The sequence below is a fragment of the Podarcis muralis genome, chromosome 3 (genome assembly GCF_964188315.1).
Source record: "Podarcis muralis chromosome 3, rPodMur119.hap1.1, whole genome shotgun sequence".
NCBI lineage: Eukaryota > Metazoa > Chordata > Lepidosauria > Squamata > Lacertidae > Podarcis > Podarcis muralis.
This window is the reverse complement of record NC_135657.1, coordinates 116,925,262-116,949,568: the sequence shown is the minus strand read 5'-3', so window position 1 is coordinate 116,949,568 and position 24,307 is coordinate 116,925,262. Positions and strand designations below refer to the sequence as shown.

Sequence of the window (24,307 nt, the reverse complement as noted above, 5' to 3'; positions counted from 1 at the left end):
GACAGACGCAGAAGCCTCAGGCGCCCGGAAGTGGCTCGCTAAGGGGGCGGGGTGCCTGGGTGCAGCGGCGCCTGCGCGTTGCAGTCGGACGGCGCCTCCGCTTCCGTCCGTTTCTCCGCAAGCGGCTGTAGCAGGTACCGTAATGGGCGGGCGAGAGGCGCAGGAGGTTTTGTCTTTCCTTCTTCTCCGCCGCCCAGCTGTCGTCCTCCGCCTCCTCTTCAGAGTCTCCCGCGCAGCTCCCGCTTGAGTCACGGAGAGCCCTCGGGCGTCTGATTCTACAGGTGCCCCCCCCCACGCTTCTTTGGCCCTTGAGGAGAATCAGGGTTTCCCAAACGCTGGGTGTCCAGCTGTTGGTGGACTACAGTTCCCACCGCTCCCGTCGCTGTTCTTGCTAGCGAGGGATGATGGGAGTTGTAGTCCCTCCAGAAAACAGGTTGGGAATCCCTGGGTTAAATCCTTCAAGCGCGCATGCGCGGACGGGAGGGTTAGGGACTCTTCTTATCTGACAGGAGGCCCGTTTTGAAATACTTATTTTACGTCGTCCTCTTTACCTGTAACAACGGAAGCTTCGGCGAGGCGAGAGAACGGTATTGGCGCGGCAGCCCCGGCCCTGCCTGGGAGCCAGAGCGTACCTGTCAACTTTTCCCTTTTCTTGCGAGGAATCCTATTCGGAATAAGGGAATTTCCCTTTTAAAAAGGGAAACGTTGACAGCTGTGAGCCAGAGGGAGGAGGAGGAGGGTGCCTCTGTCCATGCGCAGAGTGCATAAGGGCAGTGATGCTGAATAGGCACGCTTGCGTGTTCCCTTCTGCGCAAAATGGGGAGTGAAAGCAACCGGAGGCCCTGGGCCAGGAGCCCAAACTGAAGGGCATCTCAAAACAAAAGCTCGTTCTCTTCTTTATCAAGCTCGATGAAGGTCAAATATCTCTGAAATGTCAGCATTGATTAAAAAAAATACTTATAAATTCATGACCTTTTAACAAGTGTGCAAAAATATGGCATTAACAAAGACGTTCACTCCTAACATTCAAAGGGAAATTGTAGCTATGTGGTAACATTACACTCCAGACAAAATCAGGCCAGTCACAGGCTCCGACGTCAGATGTTTAATGTTACAGAACAACTCTACCTAGATAGTAAAATATGCCTGTTTTTTGTTTTTTTTTTAAATGGCAAGAGGCCCAATTCCCCCTAGATTATGAGGCACTAGGGCTACAGCCCACGACTCAGCCCATTGTACATCTGGCACTGCTCAGAGTTTAAAACTAGCCACTCCAGTGCTTTCTTCCCCAGCAGCTGTGTTCCTGCAGTGGTGATCTAGATCGCCTTCCGTCCCCCTTGAACAAAATGAGTCCATGTACTGCTCTCCCCATCCCCCCCATATTCCTATTCTGATAGGTTGAAGGGAAAGGTGCTGCCTATCTTCTTCCCCACTAACCTACTACAGTGGTACCTTGGGTTATGAGCTCCGTTCTTAACCTGAAACTAATGTGGCCTCCCACTGCTGCCAAGCCACCGGAGCACAATTTCTGTTTTCATCCTGAAGCAAAATTCTTCACCCGAGGTACTATTTCTGGGTTAGCGGAGTCTGTAACCTCAAGCGTCTGTAACCTGAAGTGTATGTAGCCTGAGGTACCACTGTAGTTGATCACTTGCTACAATAATGTCAGCACACAAACTGAACATACCACGTTGTTCAACTGGTGGCAGGAAGCAGGCTGTTGTGTGTGCTCTCTTTTTTTTCAAAAAAGGAAAACTTCAGTGCATAAGAAAACTCTGATTAAATTGCCTAAAAGCCTTTGTTGTGCAACAAGGCTAAGGGTAGCTGCAACAAAAGAAACTTTAAAAAAAAATTATCTGCAAACTTTATCTGTTTTTGATGCGACTGGTACTCACAGTCTCACTATGTCATATTGTAATATTCAGATCTCAATCCACAGGCTGCAGCTTAACAGCTGCCACTTCAGCAAGAAATCATAATGTTACGTGCCAAGAATGGACTTCTGCGCCTCTGGCCCTCCTGTTACAGGAAAGAAGCAGGGCCACACCTCCGTGCGCAGTTTTGGCGCTCGCTCCATGAACAGGTACTCCACCCAGAGTGGGCGGCCATGGCCAAAAAGCAGTTAAAGGGCAAGAATCCAGAGGAGCTGATATGGCACACCCCGGAAGGAATCGCCATCAAACCGTTGTACTCTACTCGGGACACAAAGGACTTTCCTGAGGAACTACCTGGGGTCAAACCCTTCACCCGTGGTCCTTACCCCACCATGTATACATATAGGCCTTGGACTATCCGCCAGTATGCTGGTTTCAGTACTGTTGAAGAAAGCAATAAATTCTACAAGGACAACATCAGGGGTGAGACACAGGGCTAAGGGAATGGGGTGGAGGAAAATATTGTCTAGGGCAGGCTTCCTCAACCTCGGCCCTCCAGATGTTTTGAAACTATAATTCCCATCATCCCCGACCTCTGGTCCTGCTAGCTAGGGATCATGGGAGTTGTAGGCCAAAAATATCTGGAGGGCTGAGGCTGAGGAAGCCTGGTCTAGGGCTGCAGTCCTAACCCCACTAACCTGGGAGTAAGCCCCATTGAATTCAGTAGGACTTACTTCCGAGTAGGCATGGTTAGGATTGCACTGTAGTTTTGGGAACAAAGTATTTCATGTATAACTGTGAGAGCCATCCTAGGCATGCATACTTAGAAGGAACCCAGAACACTTCTAAGTAGCTATGGATAGGATTCTGCTGTAAGATTGCATCACTGTGCACCCTTACTTGGGAGTGGGGAGCACTGAGTTTGATGTGCAGGATCAGGCATATAGTTTATAAGGGTAGGTCTGGAAGCAGAATTTTTGATCACTTGCAGATTCTTATATTAGCTCTCAGTGGTCAGTTTTTTAGTTAAAAACTGCTGCTAACATTTATTGTATGATTCTTGTTCAAATGCTGCCAGAACATGTGTAGCTTGTGATTCAGTCTGACTCTTAATTAAGATGTGTGATATAAGGGGGTTTTATTTTAACTCTTTTGTTATTAATCTTCTTTTTTTTTATGGGACTAGCTGGCCAGCAGGGTTTATCTGTTGCTTTTGATCTGGCAACTCACCGCGGATATGATTCAGACAACCCCCGAGTCCGTGGAGATGTTGGAATGGCTGGAGTTGCCATTGATACAGTAGAAGATACCAAGATACTTTTTGATGGGATTCCTTTGGAGAAGATGTCCGTTTCAATGACAATGAACGGGGCAGTAATTCCTGTCCTAGCTACATTCATCGTAACTGGGGAGGAACAAGGAGTGCCACAATCCAAGCTCACTGGAACAATACAGAATGATATACTGAAAGAATTCATGGTTCGAAATACATATATTTTCCCTCCAGAACCATCAATGCGGATAATTGCTGACATATTTCAATATACATCAAAGGTATTATTTGCTTTAAAAAGGTAAAGGTACCCCTGCCCATACGGGCCAGTCGTGTCCGACTCTAGGGTTGTGCGCCCATCTCACTTAAGAGGCCGGGGGCCAGCACTGTCCGAAGACACTTCCGGGTCACGTGGCCAGCGTGATGATGCTGCTCTGGCGAGCCAGAGCCGCACATGGAAACGCCGTTTACCTTCCCGCTAGAAAGCGGTACCTATTTACTTGTACTTAGGGGTGCTTTCGAACTGCTAGGTGGGCAGGAGCTGGGACCGAAAGACGGGAGCTCACCCCGCCGCGGGGATTCGAACTGCCAACCATGAGATCGGCAAGCCCTAGGTGCTGAGGTTTTACCCACACCGCCACCCGCGTCATATTATTTGCTTTAATATCCATTAATTATCATTACTATGTGTAGCATTCATAGGTTGATGTCTCTTGTAGAACAAAGCTGTATACTTTTTTTATTGCAGCACATGCCCAAATTTAATTCTATTTCCATCAGTGGATACCATATGCAAGAAGCTGGAGCTGATGCAATTTTGGAATTAGCTTACACTATTGCTGATGGCTTAGAGTACTGCAGAACTGGACTCCAGGCTGGTCTCACTATTGATGAATTTGCACCAAGGTACATCAGTCAGTCATCTTTGTCCGGGTGAATCTAGTTTTTAATTTCAAGACTGGGCTCTGGTTCCAATGTATAAAATGGTTTGATGCTATAGCAAGGGATGTACAAACCTTTTGTTCTCCTTATGTTGGAATCAGCTCTGGAAGGTTCCCCCAGTCCCCTGGAAGAGATCTTGAAGGAGGGACTGCAAAAGAGGAGGGAAGTTCCATTCCACAAGTGGAAGCCTGTTGCTTGAAATGGAACAACAGTGTTAGATACAACCCACCATTTCCAACCCCAGGATGAATGTGGCCATCTGGTGGCTTCATGGGATTGATCTATCAGCCATGACTGTTGGTTGTGATCAGATCATTCTGCGAATGTACTATCCCTTTAGTATTTCCAAGACAGGCTGAAGGACACATCTTTCAATTTTGGGTTCAAGAACATTGTTATTTATATGTACTGTATAATCCACAGTGTAATTTGTTCCTTATTCTACTCTGTTAAGACCATTTGTGCTCTTATTCTAGGCTGTCTTTCTTCTGGGGAATTGGTATGAACTTCTACATGGAAATAGCCAAGCTAAGAGCCGGGAGGCGGCTTTGGGCTCATTTAATAGAGAAAATGTTTCAGCCCAAGGACAGCAAATCACTTCTCCTTCGAGCTCATTGTCAGACTTCTGGGTGGTCACTAACTGAGCAGGTAGGAATCCCATTTTAATTATCTACCCCAAGTGATTCAGAGTAGTAAATATAGTGGTGCATGCTCACAGATAATAAAGCAGTAGCTTTTCTAACTCTGGGTGCCTTCGAACAGCTTCTGTCAAAAGGCCAAGAGAGGAAGGAAGGAGGAAGTAGCATTGACTACCTAATGTCATTACTAAATAAGATTTTGCTCAACGTTCCTACATCCTGATATTTAATTAAATTTATTTTAAATGTACATGCAATTTAAATGTATCTAAATGTGTGGTTAACAGTGGTGTACATTTAGGAGGAAGTCATATTTAGCTGGTTAGCAATTCTGAATACGGCCAAACAGTACAATTTCCGCCTCCAATCTCCACCATTGAAGGGGGTTAAGATAAGGCAAAAGGGACCCTTCGCCATCAGGGAAAGCTTTGTTGCTGTGGCAGTCCTCTCTGCCCCAGTGGGGCAAGAATCTACCTCTGGCAGTGGCCTGTGGACAAGCCCCAAATTAGGGCATTTGAGGATAGGGGCAGGACACTGGTAGGTTCGGATCGGCTGGATTCAAGTTTTGCTAATCTACAGCCCTCTGTATATTGATGTACTATATTCCTTACAAATGCTCTGGTATTTCTTCTAGGATCCTTATAATAACATCATCCGCACTACAATTGAGGCAATGGCAGCTGTTTTTGGCGGTACTCAGTCCTTGCATACAAATTCATTTGATGAAGCTTTGGGATTGCCGACAGTGAAAAGTGCCCGAATTGCCCGGAATACCCAGATTATAATACAGGAAGAGTCTGGGATTCCTAAAGTCGCAGATCCATGGGGTGGCTCCTTTCTGATGGAATCTCTCACCAATGATCTCTATGAAGCTGCATTAAAGGTCAGTCTTTTGCTTTGAGGAGGGAGGCAGAGAGAAAAAGGAAGCTGGTAATTTTAAGCAGCCTTGCAAATAAGTCTGGAAAACTTATTAGCCCGTATATTTGCAGAGCGATCTAAACCTTGATCCGCTGGGTTTGGGGTTTGGAAGGGACAGAAATGTCTCTCTGTCCTGCCCAGCTCAGCTACTTTCCATCATTGGTGAGGAATGTCTCAGTGCACATCTGAACAGTGGGCAGGGAGAAGTTACCATCACTGGCTGGCAGAGTTGCCAACCCTGCTGTTCTCATGTGACTGCAGCAGATCCATTCTGGGCTTGTACCAGCCTGGGTGCTGGCATTGTGAAAGGATATTTTTCCCTCCCTCCTTCACACTGACTGGTCAGAGCTTTGGATTGATCTCTTGGGCAATCCAAACTTAGGCAATGCCTAAAATAAGAGAATAGGGACGCGGGTGGCGCTGTGGGTTACACCACAGAGCCTAGGGCTTGCCAATCAGAAGGTTGGCGCTTCGAATCCGCACTCCCATTGTTTGGTCCCAGCTCCTGCCCACCTAGCAGTTTGAAAGCACGTCCAAGTACAAGTAGATAGGAACTGCTCTGGCGGGAAGTAAAACTGCGTTTCTGTGCGCTGCTCTGGTTCGCCAGAAGCGGCTTAGTCACACTGGCCACATGACCCGGAAGCAGTACACCGGCTCCCTCGGCCAATAAAGCGAGATGAGCGCCGCAACCCCAGAGTCGGCCACGACTGGACCTAATGGTCAGGGGTCCCTTTACCTTTACCTAAAATAAGAGAACTACATGCTTTCCAATTTACATACCTTCCTGATTAGCAGGAACAACATCTTGCTTGACTGAGGTGGGTAAACAAATAGCTATTCACAAACCTGGTTTTAAGAAATGCCGTTTGGAAGGATGAGCTCCTGATGGTTCCTCTGCAAGTGGAACTCCCTTTCAGTGCTGTAGAGTTCCTCAGGAATTTCCCCATGGGAACTACCCAGTGCATTGGGGAGGGGGGTTGTGTTTTTTTTAAGCAGTATGCACTGAAACTACTTGTGAAAGCAAGAGGGGGAACTATGTGATCATCAGCTGAAGGGCAGTATACAAATTTAATAAATAATAATAATAAAATAATGCTTTCAATGGAAACTGCTTTGTGTTTCAGGGCACACTCCCAGCACCAGTCAGCTGATTGGACTTGGGAGCATACTTTCAAAGGAGGTAGCTGTAACTGCCCATCAGCTGGGTAGTTTGCAACAATCCCCTTTGGACTTTGACACCAGAGTGTGAGAGTGTTAGGGAGCCAGCACACTGGCTGGATGCAGTCCCCCCCCCCCCTGGTCTTAAATGGTTGCATTTCATCTGTCCCAGTTTTGTAAGTAGTTTCCTTGCAAATAGTGGGGTGAGAGAATGTTGCTTTAATGGTGATTTTAGTGCTAGACAGCCACATACTGAGAGTCATTAACAGTATCCAAATTTTGTTGTCTGGTTAGCTCATTAATGAGATTGAGGAAATGGGTGGGATGGCCAAAGCTGTAGCTGAAGGAATACCCAAACTTCGAATTGAAGAGTGTGCTGCTCGGAGACAAGCCAGGATTGATTCTGGTAAGGAAAATGGACACTATTTAAACACAACATACACTTACGTAACTGCGCAGCCGCAGTCTGCCAGACATATAGACAAGTATCAGTCTTGAACTTGAATACCTTTATTCATATATTAAGACTTAAGTTCCCATAACTCTTAAAACTCTAGTCCAAAATTAGGAGAATGAAAATGTAGAATCCCAGTTGAATTTCAGCAACACTTGCTAGTAAGATATGTCTGTCAGTGTATGAAATAAAATCCTTTGGAAACAGTAGTACAGTGGTACCTCCGGTTACGAACGGGATCAATTCCGGAGGCCCAGCCATATCCCGAAAATTTCATAACTGGAGGACCGCTTCTGTGCACACGCACAGCGGAGGTTACACAACACAAGGTACCACTATAGTTGCATTTGTTTTTTGCCTGTCTGAGCTAGACACCATACGTGAAACAATGGCTGGGTTCCAGTGAACTCTGCAACTAGTGCTGCAAGCCCAGGGGAAATTGTGTTTCTCATGCAGTCCCCATGCTGCATAATGAACCACCTACTAAAAGGGGGTGGGGGGCTTTCAAAAAGTAGTTTATATTTTTGAACTGATTTTCACTGCCCTATACAAGTCCTCTGTTTCATAGGGGAATTGTGTATTTTCTGGCTGCTATAAGGGACATGGGTGGCACTGTGGGTTAAACCACAGAGCCTAGGACTTGCCGATCAGAAGGTCGGCGGTTTGAATCCCCGCGATGGGGTGAGCTCCCGTTGCTCGGTTCCTGCTCCTGCCAACCTAGCAGTTCAAAAGCACGTCAAAGTGCAAGTAGATAAATAGGTACCACTCCGGCGGGAAGGTAAACGGTGTTTCCGTGCGCTGCTCTGGTTCGCCAGAAGCGGCTTAGTCATGCTGGCCACATGACCCGGAAGCTGTACGCCGGCTCCCTCGGCCAATAAAGCGAGATGAGCGCCGCAACCCCAGAGTCGTCCGCGACTGGACTTAATGGTCAGAGGTCCCTTTACCTTTTATATGAGTATCTTGCCTGTGACTTCATATTGCACAGCTATTTCTGTTAATAGCATCCACTGTTTCTTACATTGTTCATGCGTCCCATTGACTTTTCTGTATTTGAGGTTTCCTCTCCTTTGCAATACAGATCACGACACGTTCACCTGTGTGGAAGCATTGCAGTTTTTACGTGCATGCAAGCTTAAAATCTTAGCTACCTAAATTAAAATTTGAATGCCGTTGGTGAAAAAGCTTTCAGGTTGTGTTTTTCTTTTTAGAAATCTGACTTCATGTCGCGGCTTGATAGAAACTTCTTTTAAGTTATCAGTTTCTGAAATTTATTTTAAATCCTTAACATTTGGGAAATACCCAGGTTCTGAAGTAATTGTCGGAGTGAATAAATACCAGTTGGAAAAAGAAGAGACCGTTGAAGTTTTGGCAATTGATAACACTTCAGTCCGTAACAAACAGATTGAAAAACTTAAAAAGGTAAGTGTTAGAGATTTAATAGGTGAAGTAATATTGACATTATAAATCAGCATACAGTGTTATTTTATATTTGTGTCAAACCATATTACAATTAAGAATACTTCTTAATATGCTTAGATCACTTTGACCCATTGAAATAATATGCATTTTCCATATTGCGTGCTTGCTCTCTCGCTCTCAAATAGCATTTTAATACTGTTCTCTACTCCCTTCTTTGCTGAGGCCCCTCTCTTGTCCTGTCTGTATCTACGTCTTGTGGCTGGGGAAACAAAGCCAGATGAGTGGGGTATAAATAATAAATTGTTGTTGTTGTTGTGTGTTGATAGCTATTAAAAAAATTACATACTTTAATTGCTCACAGATTTAGTATAACACTTCAGAAGCTGAACAATTGACTAGCAAAGCTGGAGGTTGTATAGCTAATAATTTATCCTGTTTGGGCTTTTTTACCAGAATAGGCAATTACATTATCAAACAACTATTGTTGATTTTGAACATTCCTGATTTTCATAAACAAAGCTTTGTTGCTTTTCGCTTCTGGACCCTTCATTTCATTTTAAATGTTACCACCTTCCTAAATTGACTGCTAGAATTGTGTTAGAAAACTGTACTGAACCTGTTTAGTTTACAGGCTGCATCCTCCCAACACACACACACACACACACACACACACACACACACTGGACAGATGATTAATTAGCATTGATGGTCAGGGTGTAATTTTTAGAACTAAATAATGGCATGTGTGTGCAATGCCTGGGTTTGTTCTTTTTCAATGATAGTAGATGTCAGCAAAGTTCCCTGATTGGGAACCTCTTAGACGCAAACAAGTGAATCTGCATCTCTGTGAGGGTTTCCTATTTTGGGGCTTCAGAGCATATCTGTTTGCATTATATCAAGGGCAATGAATGATATTTCCTTTAAATTTCAGGAGTGACATTTATGGCAAGATAGATAAACTGCTGGCACCAAGGAGATGTACTGATATAGGTCTTATTGAAGCTGGTAATCTAATAAAGGGACGCGGGTGGCGCTGTGGGTAAAAGCCTCAGCGCCTAGGGCTTGCCGATCGAAAGGTCGGCGGTTCGAATCCCCGTGGCGGGGTGCGCTCCCGTTGCTTGGTCCCAGCGCCTGCCAACCTAGCAGTTCGAAAGCACCCCCAGGTGCAAGTAGATAAATAGGGACCGCTTACTGGCGGGAAGGTAAACGGCGTTTCCGTGTGCTGCGCTGGCTCGCCAGATGCAGCTTGTCACGCTGGCCACGTGACCCGGAAGTGTCTCCGGACAGCGCTGGCCCCCGGCCTCTTAAGTGAGATGGGCGCACAACCCTAGAGTCTGTCAAGACTGGCCCGTATGGGCAGGGGTACCTTTACCTTTACCTTTAATCTAATAAATATTGATTACATGAGTCCTCTTCAAACTCTTTTTTACAAAACAGTCTCTATTACTTACTTGCTCATTTACTTTGATTATTTATATCCCACCCTATAACCAAAGCTCTCTGTGTGGCTTACAATATAAAAACAGCACAAATTGTATAAAAGGGACAACTTGAGCAGAACCAGGGAGCCCTATAGAATTATGCTGCAAACAGTTCTTGGCTGTTGTCAAGTTTTGCTTTTGTGTCTTTCCTTGAAGGTGAAAGCTTGCAGAGATGAAGCTGTAGCGCAGCGTTGTCTTGCTGCCCTGTCAGAATGCGCCAGCACAGGCCAAGGCAATTTGCTGGGCCTAGCAGTGGAAGCAGCACGTGCCAGGTATGGGGGGAAATACTGTGCATTTAACCCAAGGGTGGTTCAGAGCATCTCTCCCGGGCTCTGCACTAACTCCCTGTGGCCTTCTCTGGCAGCGCATAAGGAATGTGTCGGTCCATGTGTGGGACTAGAGAGATGTTTTCAGTGGTGGAAAGGTCCAGATTTAAAAGGCATTCAGCTGTGAACCTCACTATGGGAAGTCAGTCTCTCAGCCTGATTTCCTTCACTGAGGGGCAAAGGGGTGGGAATTATGAAGCTAAATCATCACTCTGAGTTCTTTGCAGGAAAACCAGAAGAAAAAGACAACAATTTTTTAACTAAATAAAACCCAAATAAATATCTAAGGGAGGAGGGAAGCCAGAAGCAGCCATAACAAATATTTTGCTCCTTTATATTCTCAGTGGAGCATTTCAAGACTGCTGCGGGGAGGATGACTGGAAAGTCAGGGTCCACAAGCCCCATTGTATGTGCTTAGCTTTGGGTCCAACTAATGCATCTCATAGGAGCGTTTAGTGTAGCTCTACTGAACATTAATACACCATTCTAACTTCCGATAGGGGACGCGGGTGGCGCTGTAGTGGAAACCACAGAGCCTAGGGCTTGCTGATTGGAAGGTCGGCAGTTCGAATCCCCGCAACGGAGTGAGCTCCCATTGCTTGGTCCCAGCTCCTGCCAACCTAGCAGTTTGAAAGAACGTCAAAGTGCAAGTAGATAAATAGGTACCACTCCGGCGGGAAGGTAAATGGCGTTTCCATGCGCTGCTCTGGTTCGTCAGAAGAGGCTTAATCACGCTGGCCACATAACCCAGAAAAACTGCCTGCGGACAAACGCCGGCTCCCTCGGCCAGTAAAGCAAGATGAGCGCCGCAACCCCAGAGTCGTCTGCAACTGGACTTAACTGTCAGGGGTCCCTAACCTTTTTAAACTTCCAATATTGGGGAATTGGGGAAAGTTGAGATTATGTTTGCTGTGATTAGATTATTGTAATATGAAACTATTGTGACAAGTGCCATTGAAAGAGGTGCTGAGTTTTTATTTCTTTTTGTTGAGGTGTGTTTACTCAACCTTAATGTTTGGGCTGCATATATATTTTTTCAGATGTACAGTTGGTGAAATAACGGATGCAATGAAAAAGGTGTTTGGTGAGCACAAAGCCAGTGACCGCATGGTGAGTGGAGCTTACCGTCAGGAGTTTGGGGAGAGTGACGAAATTACTCAAGCAATCAACAGGTAAAGTGTGCTGTTTCTATGGATTAAATCAGATGGTGTGCTATCAGGCTTCCAAATTTTTGCATGCTACGAATGTATGTCCCATCTCACTTCCAAAGTTTTAGAATCTTTAAACTATACAGTAGTTTGTATTTCACAGAATTTCTTACACTTCTCAAATTTACTGCACTAATGCGAGTTCCTGTCATCTCAAGGATTTCCGCTGTGCCCTCTTCCCTCCAGAGCAGATTGAGGGGGCACAAGAGGCAGAGGGGGGAAGCCCGTCTCACAGGCGGAAATCCTAGCGCTGATGGGAGGTATTCATTTGATACTGCCCTCTGTAATTTCTGCATTTCTTTTATCTTCTCCATTTTTAATTGGGGGATTACATTCTTTTATCCACTTTATAAGCCAACCATTTTTACTTAATAAATGTTCTTCCAAATTTTATAAAGTCAAACAATTACCTTAAAGCTATTACCTCTTTGCACATGTCTAAAGTGGGTTGGTTTTGTTTTGTTAATGCTGGGTTTTCAACCTTACTATGTTGGTTATGTTTGTTATCAGGTTTGTTCTGCAAATTCGCTGTATTTATTAATTGGTTATGGGAAGTATTGTAAACTAGACATTTAACAAAATAAACTCATCGCCTTTAATTTAAGGCTGTGGATGATGAGGAGAACCTGATAAAATACCAGGCTGCGTTCAAGGTGTTACCAGTAGTATATAAGCCCTTAACAGCTTGGGACCAGTTCACCTGCAAGGTTGCTTTAACCCATATTTTCCCACTCAGCCACTTCATTCTGCAGAACTGGCATGGTTACGGGTACCACATAATACTTGTTAATAATAATATCCTTCAGCGTATCTACATCTACATTTGGGAACTCCTTTCCTAGTGACATCAGGCAAGCACCTCTGTTACTCTGTTTGGTAAAAACATGCTTGTTTTGAGAGACCTACCCAAGAGAATGGTGATGTGTGTTTTAATCTGTGTTTAGCGTATTGCTGATAATTTTATTGCTTTTATGAAATAAATAAAGCAAGCTCAGCATAATTTTGCATCTAGGAGTCACTAGAATTTTTGTGTGTTATTTTAATGTATTCCCTGTTTTTCCTTTTGTTCCTGATTTGATTCAATCTCATCATTACCAAATGGAAGGTAAATGAGAGAGAGAGATTATAAAATTTCCATATACACATAAAACTCCATACTACTCATAGAATTCAAATGCATATAATAATAATAATAATAATAATAATAATTTATTATTTATACCCCGCCCATCTGGCTGAGTTTCCCCAGCCACTCTGGGCGGCTCCCAATCAGTGTTAAAAACAGTACAGCGTTACATATTAAAAACTTCCCTGAACAGGGCTGCCTTAAGATGTCTTCTGAATATCAGGTAATTATTTATCTCTTTGACATCTAATGGGAGGGCGTTCCACAGGGCGGGCGCCACTACCGAGAAGGCCCTCTGTCTGGTTCCCTGTAGCCTCACTTCTCGCAATGAGGGAACCGCCAGAAGGCCCTCGGCGCTGGATCTCAGTGTCCGGGCTGAATGATGGGGGTGGAGACGCTCCTTCAGGTATACAGGACCGAGGCCGTTTAGGGCTTTAAAGGTCAGCACCAACACTTTGAATCGTGCTCGGAAACGTACTGGGAGCCAATGCAGGTCTCTCAGAGCCGGTGTTATATGGTCCCGGCGGCCACTTCCAGTCACCAGTCTAGCTGCCGAGTTCTGGATTAATTGCAGTTTCCGGGTCACCTTCAAAGGTAGCCCCACGTAGAGCGCGTTGCAGTAGTCCAAGCGTGAGATAACTAGAGCATGCACCACTCTGGCGAGACAGTTTGCGGGCAGGTAGGGTCTTAGCCTGCGTACCAGGTGGAGCTGGTAGACAGCTGCCCTGGACACAGAGTTAACCTGCGCCTCCATGGACAGCTGTGAGTCCAAAATGACTCCCAGGCTACGCACCTGGTCCTTTAGGGGCACAGTTACCCCATTCAAGACCAGGGAATCCCCCACACCAACCCGCTCCCTGTCCCCCAAAAACAGTACTTCTGTCTTGTCAGGATTCAACCTCAGTCTGTTAGCCGCCATCCATCCTCCAACCGCCTCCAGGCACTCACACAGGACCTTCACCGCCTTCACTGGTTCTGATTTAAAGGAGAGGTAGAGCTGGGTGTCATCTGCGTACTGATGAACACCCAGTCCAAACCCCCTGATGATCTCTCCCAGCGGCTTCATATAGATATTAAAAAGCATGGGGGAGAGGACAGAACCCTGAGGCACCCCACAAGTGAGAGCCCAGGGGTCTGAACACTCATCCCCCACCACCACTTTCTGGACACGGCCCAGGAGGAAGGAGCGGAACCACTGTATAACAGTGCCCCCAGCTCCCAGCCCCTCTAGACGGTCCAGAAGGATGTTATGGTCGATTGTATCAAAGGCCGCTGAGAGATCCAGCAGAACTAGGAAACAGCTCTCACCTTTGTCCCTAGCCCGCCGGAGATCATCAACCAGCGCGACCAAGGGAGTTTCAGTCCCATGGTGAGACCTGAATCCCGATTGGAAGGGATCCAAATGGTCCGTTTCCTCCAGGCGTGCTTGGAGTTGATCAGCAACCACCCGCTCAATCACCTTGCCCAAGAATGGCAGATTTGAGACTGGGCGATAGTTGGCCAAATTGGCTGGGTCTAAATATTTTTTTTAAGAAGCGGTTTAATGACCGCCTCTTTCAGCGGGTCTGGGAAGGCTCCCTCACAGAGGGAAGCATTCACCACCCCGCAGAGCCCATCGCCCAGCCCTTCCCGGCTCACTTTTATCAGCCAGGATGGGCAAGGATCAAGGAGACAGGTGGTCGGTTTCACTTTTCCAAGCAGCCTGTCCACATCCTCGGAGGTAACAGACTGGAACTGATCCCATGTAACAGGACCAGACAGAACTCTAGCACTCTCCCGCCCTGGCCCTGCTCCCACGGTGGAGTCTACCTCCTTCTGAATCTGAGCGATTTTATCTGCAAAAAACTTTGCAAAAGCATTGCAGGAGATCTTGGGGTCCCTACCAGGCCCCGGTGGTACAGGTGGTTCCGATAGATTGCGAATAAATCTTTAAAAATGGAAGACTTTTTTGTTGTAGTCACAGCTGTCAAGATACCCTTAAAAATGTTACTTAAACCGTCTGCAACTTACAAAAGCAAATTCTAAATTCAGAGTTAACAAGTTTGTGGAACGTGAAGGTCGGAGACCACGTCTTCTTGTTGCAAAAATGGGCCAGGATGGCCATGACAGAGGAGCCAAAGTGATTGCTACGGGATTTGCTGACCTTGGGTTTGATGTGGATATAGGCCCACTCTTCCAGGTATTTAATCTCTTCCATTAAAATTTTTGTTTGTTTGCTTGCTTGCTTCTCCTAGCAATTAAAATGTCTGACGCTTGAATAAAGGATAGTTAAAAGTAAAGCGACCCCTGACCGTTAGGTCCAGTTGCGGACGACTCTGGGGTTGCGGCGCTCATCTCACTTTACTGGCCAAGGGAGCTGACGTTTGTCCGCAGTTTTTCCGGGTCATGTAGCCAGCATGACTAAACCGCTTCTGGCAAAACCAGAGCGGTGCACGGAAACGCCATTTACCTTCCCGCCGGAGTGGTACCTATTTACCTACTTTCACTTTGATGTGCTTTCGAACTGCTAGGTTGGCAGGACCTTAGACCGAGCAACGGGAGCTCACCCCGTTGCGGGGATTTGAACCGCCGACCTTCTGATCGGCAAGCTCTAGGCTCCCAGTAAGTCATCTGTAGGAATGGTTTTATTTATTTTTTGAATATATTTTTGTATTTTATATTTTTGTACACAGCTATGAGGGCCTCGGGCTTTTAAGCAATTTATTAATTTGTAAAATAATTTTGTAAAAAATACATGCAGCTATTGTTTCAATTTCCTATTCGCACTAAAGGTAACAACCAGAATATGTTGTACTGGGATGATTTTACAGATTCCCGAGTTGGAAGATGCAGTGGGTTAGGTTCCTCTCTGTACTCTACTTTCTGGGCACCCATACAGTGGTACCTCGGGTTAAGTACTTAATTTGTTCCGGAGGTCCGTTCATAACCTGAAACTGTTCTTAACCTGAAGCACCACATTAGCTAATGGGGCCTCCCACTGCCACCGCATCACCGCCAAGCAATTTCTGTTCTCATCCTGAAGCAAAGTTCTTAACCCGAGGTACTATTTCTGGGTTAGCGGAGTCTGTAACCTGAAGCGTATGTAACCCGAGGTACCACTGTATTGTCTAACCTAAATGCCAGTAGCAGCCTTCAGCGGTGCATGCTGGTGCCTGTGTTTTTTTGTCGCTCTATGAAAAAAGAAGCGTGGGTCTGCATGCAGTGTTAGGTTTTATGCATTCTTCTTTCCCATATTGTTTGACACTTCCTTTGCTTTCTCTTCCTAGACACCCCGTGAAGTGGCCCAGCAGGCGGTAGATGCGGATGTGCATTGCGTGGGGGTGAGCACATTGGCTGCTGGCCACAAAACGCTTGTTCCTGAACTCCTCAAAGAGCTGCATGCCCTTGGCCGCCCAGACATTCTCGTCATGTGTGGAGGCGTCATCCCTCCCCAGGTACTGCGCACCACCATCACAAGATAGCTTGTTGTGAGAGGATTCAATTGTTCCCAGTGAGGTGGGGTCTCCATCTACTTGCTCCTCCTCCTCCTCCAGGCAAATGATGAACACCACTGAAAGGCTTTTAAAGTAACATCTAGCTATTGAAATGTGGAAATCCTTCAGCAAATTTTGGAAAGCGTTGTAGTTTATAGGTTTAGGGTTCACAGAACAACGCAGTTGAAAAGCAGCCTCCCAAAAGCTTTCTAAAACTGCCAATATAATCAAATAATTTAAAAATCACTTTTTAAAGTTAAAAATATTCATAAACATTTTAAGAAATGAAGAAAAAAAGGGACTAGTTTCCTTTACTGACATATAATTTTTTCTTCTTCCATAATTTGTTTTTTTTCCCAGGGGGTGGTGGGGCGTTATAAACAAGAATAATGTTATACAAATGAGTACAGTGGTACCTCGAGTTACAAACGCTTCAGGTTACAAACTCCGCTAACCTGGAGTTACCTCAAGTTAAGAACTTTGCCCCAGGATGAGAATGGAAATTGTGTGCCGGCGGCGCAGCAGCAGCAATAAGCCCCATTAGCGAAAGCACGCCCCTAGTTAAGAACAGTTTCAGGTTAAGATTTGACCTCCGGAACAAATGAAGTTCGTAACTAGAGGTACACTGTATACTGTACCAAGTTTTCTTATGTCATTTGTATATCACAAAAATAGCATCATAAATGTGGGAAAATATCCAGAACATATGTTTCATTATTAGTGGTCAATGTAGAAGTTCTTGGTTCATGAATTGGTTTAATTAGGAAGAAGGGAAGAAAGGGCTGGAGGGGGAAATGGCAAGTGGAGTGGGGTAGAATTTGCTTTTCTACTTCGAATCTCTTGACCTTGGTATACGGTAATTGTTGCACCTGGCAAAAGATTCGTATAGAGCCACAAGTCTCTGGTTGTCTTGGAGCAGAGGTGAAAATTTTCCCCGCTTTTGATGATTTCATTCTTTATGTTAGATAGGATAATACTTAGAGCAGAGATTGCTTGACCCTGTAGTCAAAAGGACTTTGCACACATGGCGAGGTTTGCGTAGGTGAGAGCATCACTGCTTTCCCCCCATAGCTAGCATACCAAGTTATTTTCCCTTCTCCATGTGTGCTACCTCCTGACCTGCCATTGCTAAACTCTGCTCTTTTAGCATGTGTTCTGCATAATTTTACTTTACAAAGTTTACATGCATGATTTATGTCTGTTTTTCTCCTGCACAGGATTATGACTTCTTGTATGACTCTGGTGTTTCCAATATTTTTGGCCCTGGAACCCGAATCCCAAAGGCAGCTGTCCAAGTTCTTGAAGATATTGAGAAATGCTTGGATAAGAGGCAGCAATCTGTGTAAACTTCTGTCTCATAACAAACTTTGTATCTCATGGTGAATCTTATAGTTTGTGTTGATGCATTGTGATCTGTTGATAAAAAGAAGGAATTGATGCGAATTCATCTACAATGTCTGGTGTTGCCTTATGCTTTCTAAGAAAGTGGGAAATTATCTGCAATATTATTACATATGTAAAATCTATCAAAGAATCTAAATGAAATGAGTAAATTTCAAAATTTTGCATATAAGACTGCATTATATCTGAAATACACTTCAGATCTTTGGAAATGCAAATTACAATTTAAAATAAATGTTACTGATACAGAAAGGTGGTGAAATTATGTCCTGCTGGTTCATACTGTTTGTTCACATGCCTCTTGCCCTTTCGGTCCAGTCTCGTTGCCCTAGCTTTGTTTGCTTGTCAGATTGACAAATATCCATTTCCTACCCCTGGTAGTCTGCCTCAGGCACAGGCAACCTTCGGCCCTCCAGATGTTTTAGCCTACAACTCCCATGATCCCTAGCTAACAGGACCAGTGGTCAGGGATGATGGGAATTGTAGTCCAAAACATCTGGAGGGCCGAAGGTTGCCTATGCCTGGTCTCCCTTTTTCTTTTCCTGCTCAATAGCCTCTGTAGAGTCTGAAGTTGGTGGCCTTGCGGGAGATATGGGCAGTTTCCAGTTCTGTGACCTCACAAATCCTGTACTGAGATGACATGCACAAGACGGGTAGAGCCACCCTTTTATGAAAAGTCCATTTTTTGTAAGGTTCTTGCTCAACAGCCTTAATAGAAGTATCGAAGGGGGAGGTGTTAAAAGACTATTAAGCAAAGGTCTTTTCTTATTCTTCAAGACGCCTGTGCCTCTTGAGACTCCCATCAGTGACACCTGAGCTCAGCATCACATACAGTCCAACAAAAGCACAAAAACAAATGCCAAGTTCACTAACATTACAATCTCTTTTAATTGTATAAATACCTCCTCTGCCAGCTATTAATATAGCAAACTCTAATTTAGTCCATGTGCTCAAAATTCCTTGAGATTCATTTCTTGCTGGCAGGTCTTTTTTTAAAAAACAGAGACCTTGGAATTATCCTGCAAGCAGTTTATTATAAACTTCCTAGGAATTACTGCCCTTGCAGTGTTTCCCTGGGAGATTTCATGATCTGGACTTTGGAGCAATATGGTGTCCATGCGCTGAAGAATCCCACACTGATCAGTACAGCCATCTGTAAAAACAACCACTTATAATTAGTTACTGGCTGGCTTTTTATATTTTCTCCTTCTCTATCTGTTATTTCAAATCGGTGAGAGAGAAATGAAGGATTAGTGCTTTAACATTTAAGAGATATTTAAACAATTGTCTCTTGCTTTTATTTTAGGCTGTCCATTCATTTTATCCTAAGACCCAAAAGCAGTATGCTCTGCAGTACAGCAGCCCTCCAGCAGAATAAAATAACACAAGATCAGGATAAGACATTAAGAACAGCATCCTTTGTGTTTATCAGATGCTTTACATCATAATGGAATGTCACCTGTTTCAAATTATAGTCCTATAGAAGAAAATTTGCCAGGACCTCAGCATCTCATACCTGGAGCTCAGCATCTCATAGCTGGAGCTACACTACTAAAAGCCAATTTCTAATACAACCTAAGCACACCTCTGGCTCATGCAGCACTCTCAGCAGCGCCCCATCTGAGAATATAAAGGAGCAAAATATGTGTTGTGGCTGCTTCTGGCTTCCCTCCTCCCTTAGATATTTATTCAGGTTTGGTTTTAAAAATTATTATCTTTTTCTCCCGGTTTTCCTGCAAAGAACTCCGTGATGATTGAGCCTCATAATCCCCACCCCTTTGCCCCTCAGTGAAGGAAATCAGGCTGAGAGACTGACTTTCCATAGTGAGGTTCACAGCTTTTTAAATCTGGGCCTTTCCACCATCGAAAACATCTCTCTAGTCACACACGCTACTTATGCGCTGCCAGAGAAGGCCACAGGGAGTTAATGCTCTAAACCAACCTTTGGTTAAATGCACAGTATTTCCCCCCATACCTGGCACGTGCTGCTTCCACTGCTAGGCCCAGCAAATTGCCTTGGCCTGTGCTGGCGCATTCTGACAGGGCAGCAAGACAACGCTGCACTACAACTTCATCTCTGCAAGCTTTCACCTTCAAGGAAAGACACAAAAGCAAATCTTTACAACAGCCAAGAACTGTTAACGATTGATAAAGCTGCTCCAATGCCAAACAGTCTCTTACGCCTCTTCCTCCAGGTCTTCCAGGACGAGCTCTTCTGAAAGGAAAAGAAGAGAAGGCTGCCAGTTAGAGAGGCTTCTTACACACAGAGAGATAGAGACTTTCTGAACACATCCATGGCAATAGACATTACCTTCTGGGTGACTTTCTTTTCCTTTTCCTTGAGGTGCCAGCGGAGCCTACAGGGAGACAAAGAGCCACATGGGGTATGATTATCTAAACCTCAGACAGAGAGACCTTTCCTAAGAAATCTGAGGACTAGAATCAACTACTATATGCTGAAAGGTTTTACCTTTCTGGTCCTTTGGAAAAGGGGTCCGCGGGAGGAGGAGCAGGAGGGGCGGGCGGGGGGCAGGGGGGAGGACTCGGGGAGAGGGCACACTTTATTATTTTTTTTGGCCATTTGGGAAAATGCTCTTCGCAATCTTCGAAGCCTAAAAAGGAAAGAGAAAAATGTGAGAAATGGGGCTCGCGGTTCGTCCTCTCCCGATCTACGTCCCGAAACTGGTTTTTGCATTCATGCCTCTAAGCTCACTCTCACCGCAGAATTCAGTTGCGCATCAAGGTCCCCGGCGCACCCCCCAAGAAGAAGAAGAACACATTGAGGCAGAATTTTAGTTTAAAGGTTAATGGGCAGAATTTAGGCCACAGCTTTATTGATTACAGCAATGTGAGTGGTATTGGCTTAGGCCAGTGGTGTCCAAACTTTTTCCAAAGAGGTCCAGATTTGATGAAGTGAAAGGCTGACCAAAGGGCCAACCAAAGTTGTTGAGCTTTTTTCAGGGTTTAAGTTGTTGAGGTTTTTTTAAAGGATTTTACCCCAGAGAATAAACTGACACAGGGGCCAGATTAGACCAGATAAGGCCCCAGAAACGGACTTTGGGCATGCCTGGCTTAGGCACTGGCAATAACTCCTGCCTGCCTTGTTGGAAGTCTGGAAGAGTAAGCCACCATCAATGGTGGTTTTTTAAAATTTATTTAATCATTTTTTTCAATACAAACAGCAATCGCAAAAGACACATGCAACAAAAAACATAATAACACTAATAACACGGTTTGACAATTCAGATTTGGATACACTGATATACCAATGACTACACCTTTTTAACAATATTTTCCCGCCTCTCTCTCCTCCCCCTACTTCCCACCATTATCCGCCTTATTGCTTAAATATTCCTTCCAGATTTCTTCATATTTATCCATTCTTAATTTGCGTCGACATGCAATTCGATCATATGTAGCTAGTCTGCCCATATTATCAATCCATGTGCTCAATGGAATCTTTCTGCGGCTCTTCCAATTCATCAAAACAAGTCTTTTTTTGCTTCTAATATAGCACGGTACATCCATATATATTTTTTTGACCCCTTGTAATCTCCCACGTTTCCAGAATATAACTTAGAATTAAATTTAATTCCGCTAAATAACAATTTCTTTTTATTACTCTTCCTATAAATATCCTCACCTCACACCAAAATAATCTTATCATCGGGCATTTAATCATCATATGTACTAAGTTCGCATTTCTACTCCCACATCTCCAGCAGTTGTCTGTACTTGTTATTTTCTTCTGGTATAGTTTTGCGGGAGTCCAGTGGACTCCGAATATTGTTTTCTGTTGAATAAGTCTTAGTCTTAGATCCATAGAGGCTATTTCTGTTGATTTTATACTTGACTCCCATATGTCATTTGTTATCTGGAGCCCCAACTCTTCACTCCGTTTTTGTCTATCATATTCTAAATCATATTTCTTCCTGTTGAGTAGGGTTTTATATAGTGCAAGTGTAGAGTTTTTTGTTTTTGCTGCAGAGATTAAATCTTGTAGCAGCATGGGTGTCTCCGATGCTGCTATAGCGTCAGGGCCAAACTGCCATTCCAACATATGTTTCAATTGGATGTCTTGCCATTGTGTTTCACTGGTTATTCCATACTTTACTTGCAAAGTCTTATATTCCACAAATTTATAATTTTCATCAATTAATTGATTCAATGTCAAAATATCTTTTTTCATCCAATTTTGCCAAATTATTACTTGATTTCCAATTTTTAATTTTGGGTTGGCCCATATTGTTAATTTCTCATGTTGATAGGGGTCATCGTTATTTTTATTTATATTCATCCAAATTTTTATAGGTGCTTTAATAGTCTCCAGGATAATAGGATATTTCATAAAATTGGAGCCGAGTTGAGTCCACCCTACAAGAGGTTCCAAGAAACTATATTCGAGAGTAGGCCTATTGGGATTCCTGCTACATCTCCAATCGTTAGTCTTACTCAGCAGATAGGCCTGGTGATAGAGTTCCAGATTTGGGAGACCAAAGCCACCTTCCTTATTTGGAAGTTGCATTTTATGTAGTGATATTTTCGGTGGCTTTGTACCCCACCGGCACGATCTAAATAGTTGATTAATTTTTTGGAAGTAAAATTTGGGAATATGTATTGGTAATCCTCTAAGAATGTATAAAAGCTTTGGAACAACATTTATTTTGAGGACATTAACCTTTCCCCAAAGGGAGAGGTTTAGAGGTCCCCACCTCTCAATATCAAAAGAAATCTCATTTATAATTTGATTCAAATTTAATTTTACAATTTGGTCTATATCTGATGAAATCAGTATATCCAAGTATTTAATAAAGTCTTTGAACATCCGAAATTGATGGTTTCTATACAATGTAGCCCTGGGCCCAATTGGTAAAATCTCTGATTTTGTCCAATTTATAGAATATTCCGATATTCTGCCAAAGGTTTTTATTTTCTCCATAATTTTTGGAATTGTATCTTCTGGTTTTGTAATAAATAAAAGGATATCATCCACAAATAATACAATTTTGTAATTATCTTTGTTGTGTTTTACATCCTTGATATGCTCATCCTGAATTATTGCTCTTGTTAATGGTTCCAGGCAGAGATTAAATAATAATGGAGAAAGAGGACATCCTTGTCTCATTCCTCGATTTAAACTAATCAAATTCAAAATTATTCCATTTGTAACAATCCGAGACGTTGGGTTTTTATAACTCATTTTAATCCAATTACAGTATTCTATAGGTAAACCAAATTTACGTAACACAAACCCTATGAATTCTTTATATATTCTGTCAAAAGCCTTTTCTGCATCTAATGACAATATCATAAACTCCTCTTCATCTTTGTTTAAGTTTATCAAATCTATTGTTAATCTGATATCACAGTATTTTAACATTCTTTTGGAAGCCACCCAGAGTGGCTGGGGTAGCCGAGGCAGATGGGCGGGGTATAAATAATAAATTATTATTATTATTATTATTATTATTATTATTATTATTATTATTATTATTATCTGTAGCTTGTCTTGTTTTTATAAAACCTGTTTGATTATTAGGTATCAAGTCTTGAATAACTTTTTGTAATTTTGCCGCCAATATTACATTCAAAATCTTTGCATCCACATTCATTAATGATATTGGTCTATACTTTGCACATTTAGTAGGGTCTTTGCTAGGTTTTGGTATAATCATTATTAAAGCTTCATTGAATGTTGTAGCAGATATACCTTTATGAGCTATTTCCTTATAGACTTCTAGAAGTCTGGGGATTAGTAGATTTTGGAATATTTTATACCATTCCATAGGAAAACCGTCTGGTCCAGGTGATTTCCCATTCTCCATTGTTTCTATACCATTCTCAATATCTAATATATTTAGGGGTGCTGATAGCATATCTTTTTTATCTTCTTCAATAGTTGGTATTTTGATATCTTGAAAGAAGTTCTCCATCTCATCCTCTGATATATTTTCTGGCCCTTCATATAATTTTTTGTAGAATTAAAAAAAAATCTTTATTGATATCTATTAATGAGGTCGCTGCAATGTTATTTTCATTTCTTATTAAGGGTATTATTTGGTTCGCTTTCTTTTGTTTTAGACGATTAGCTAGAATTTTTGTTGGTCTTTCACCCTGTTCCCAATATATTTGTCTTAGACTTAGTAGGCTGAACTCAGTTTTTTGAGCTAGTATATTATTCAGTTCTAATGTTCGTTGTATTCTTTCATATGTAGCATTAGATGGGTTATTTGACATATCGCCCCATAGTGTTTTTAAATAAGTTTTTAGATTGTTTTCTTTTAATCTTTGCAGCTTGGCTGTGTTGGCAGAGGAGGAGATTATCTTCCCTCTGATGTAAGCTTTATATCCTTCCTATTCCACCAGTCTTGACGTTGAAGATTTGTAGTTATTTTTAAAATATATTTGTGTTTCTTGGGTTATATATTGAATGAAGTTTTTTTTTTTCCATTTAAGAATGATATATTAAAAAAATCCACTAAATTCCACTGTATCATATAATTATTGTCTCTCTAACCTTTGTCCTTTTTTTCCTGGCTACTGATATGGTATCCATCTGTGGATCTAAAATTTCACTAAAGTCTCCACCCATTATCAACTGCTGATACCATAGGAA

The 24,307-nt window shown here is 43.3% G+C and overlaps 2 protein-coding genes across 10 annotated transcripts in view; one reads left to right on the top strand and one right to left on the bottom strand.

Annotated features, from left to right (window-relative positions):
* The first annotated feature begins 8 nt into the window (after positions 1-8).
* Positions 9-17,956, top strand: LOC114593546 (methylmalonyl-CoA mutase, mitochondrial). 5 transcript variants are annotated; one of them, XM_077926530.1, is made up of 13 exons: positions 9-134; positions 1,940-2,357; positions 3,061-3,428; positions 3,896-4,053; positions 4,566-4,737; positions 5,362-5,610; positions 7,098-7,209; positions 8,561-8,676; positions 10,314-10,429; positions 11,524-11,655; positions 14,849-14,996; positions 16,084-16,251; positions 17,508-17,956. In XM_077926530.1, exons 2-13 carry the CDS (start codon positions 1,979-1,981, stop codon positions 17,634-17,636), a joined length of 2,247 nt encoding a protein of 748 aa, XP_077782656.1. In that variant the 5' UTR covers positions 9-134; positions 1,940-1,978; the 3' UTR covers positions 17,637-17,956. The 5 variants fall into 5 exon arrangements, with proteins under 5 accessions (XP_077782656.1, XP_077782658.1, XP_077782657.1 ...); XM_077926532.1 differs by having other exon boundaries at positions 22-134; positions 1,926-2,357; XM_077926531.1 differs by lacking the exon at positions 9-134 and adding an exon at positions 142-281.
* Positions 17,957-18,111: 155 nt separating this feature from the next.
* LOC144327334 (uncharacterized) overlaps positions 18,112-24,307 on the bottom strand; it is a 97,828-nt gene continuing 91,632 nt past the window's right edge. For 3 of the 5 annotated variants that reach the window (XM_077926540.1, XM_077926539.1, XM_077926541.1), the window contains 3 exons: positions 20,003-20,048; positions 19,667-19,906; positions 18,112-18,844 (listed from right to left, as the gene is read on the bottom strand). In XM_077926540.1, coding sequence (XP_077782666.1) covers positions 18,832-18,844; positions 19,667-19,906; positions 20,003-20,048 — 299 coding nt within the window. In that variant the 3' untranslated portion in view covers positions 18,112-18,831. Of the gene's footprint in view, positions 18,845-19,666; positions 19,907-20,002; positions 20,049-20,161; positions 20,304-24,307 lie in introns of all 5 variants that reach the window. The other 2 variants (XR_013392419.1, XM_077926542.1) reach the window with 1 other exon arrangement.

Coding starts and splice junctions, on each gene's coding strand:
- LOC114593546 (XM_077926530.1), top strand. CDS start 1,979: ATGTTACGTGCCAAGAATGGACTTCTGCGCCTCTGGCCCTCCTGTTAC. Junction 10,430..11,523: donor GTGGAAGCAGCACGTGCCAG/GTATGGGGGGAA, acceptor ATATTTTTTCAG/ATGTACAGTTGGTGAAATAA. Junction 14,997..16,083: donor ATATAGGCCCACTCTTCCAG/GTATTTAATCTC, acceptor TTCTCTTCCTAG/ACACCCCGTGAAGTGGCCCA.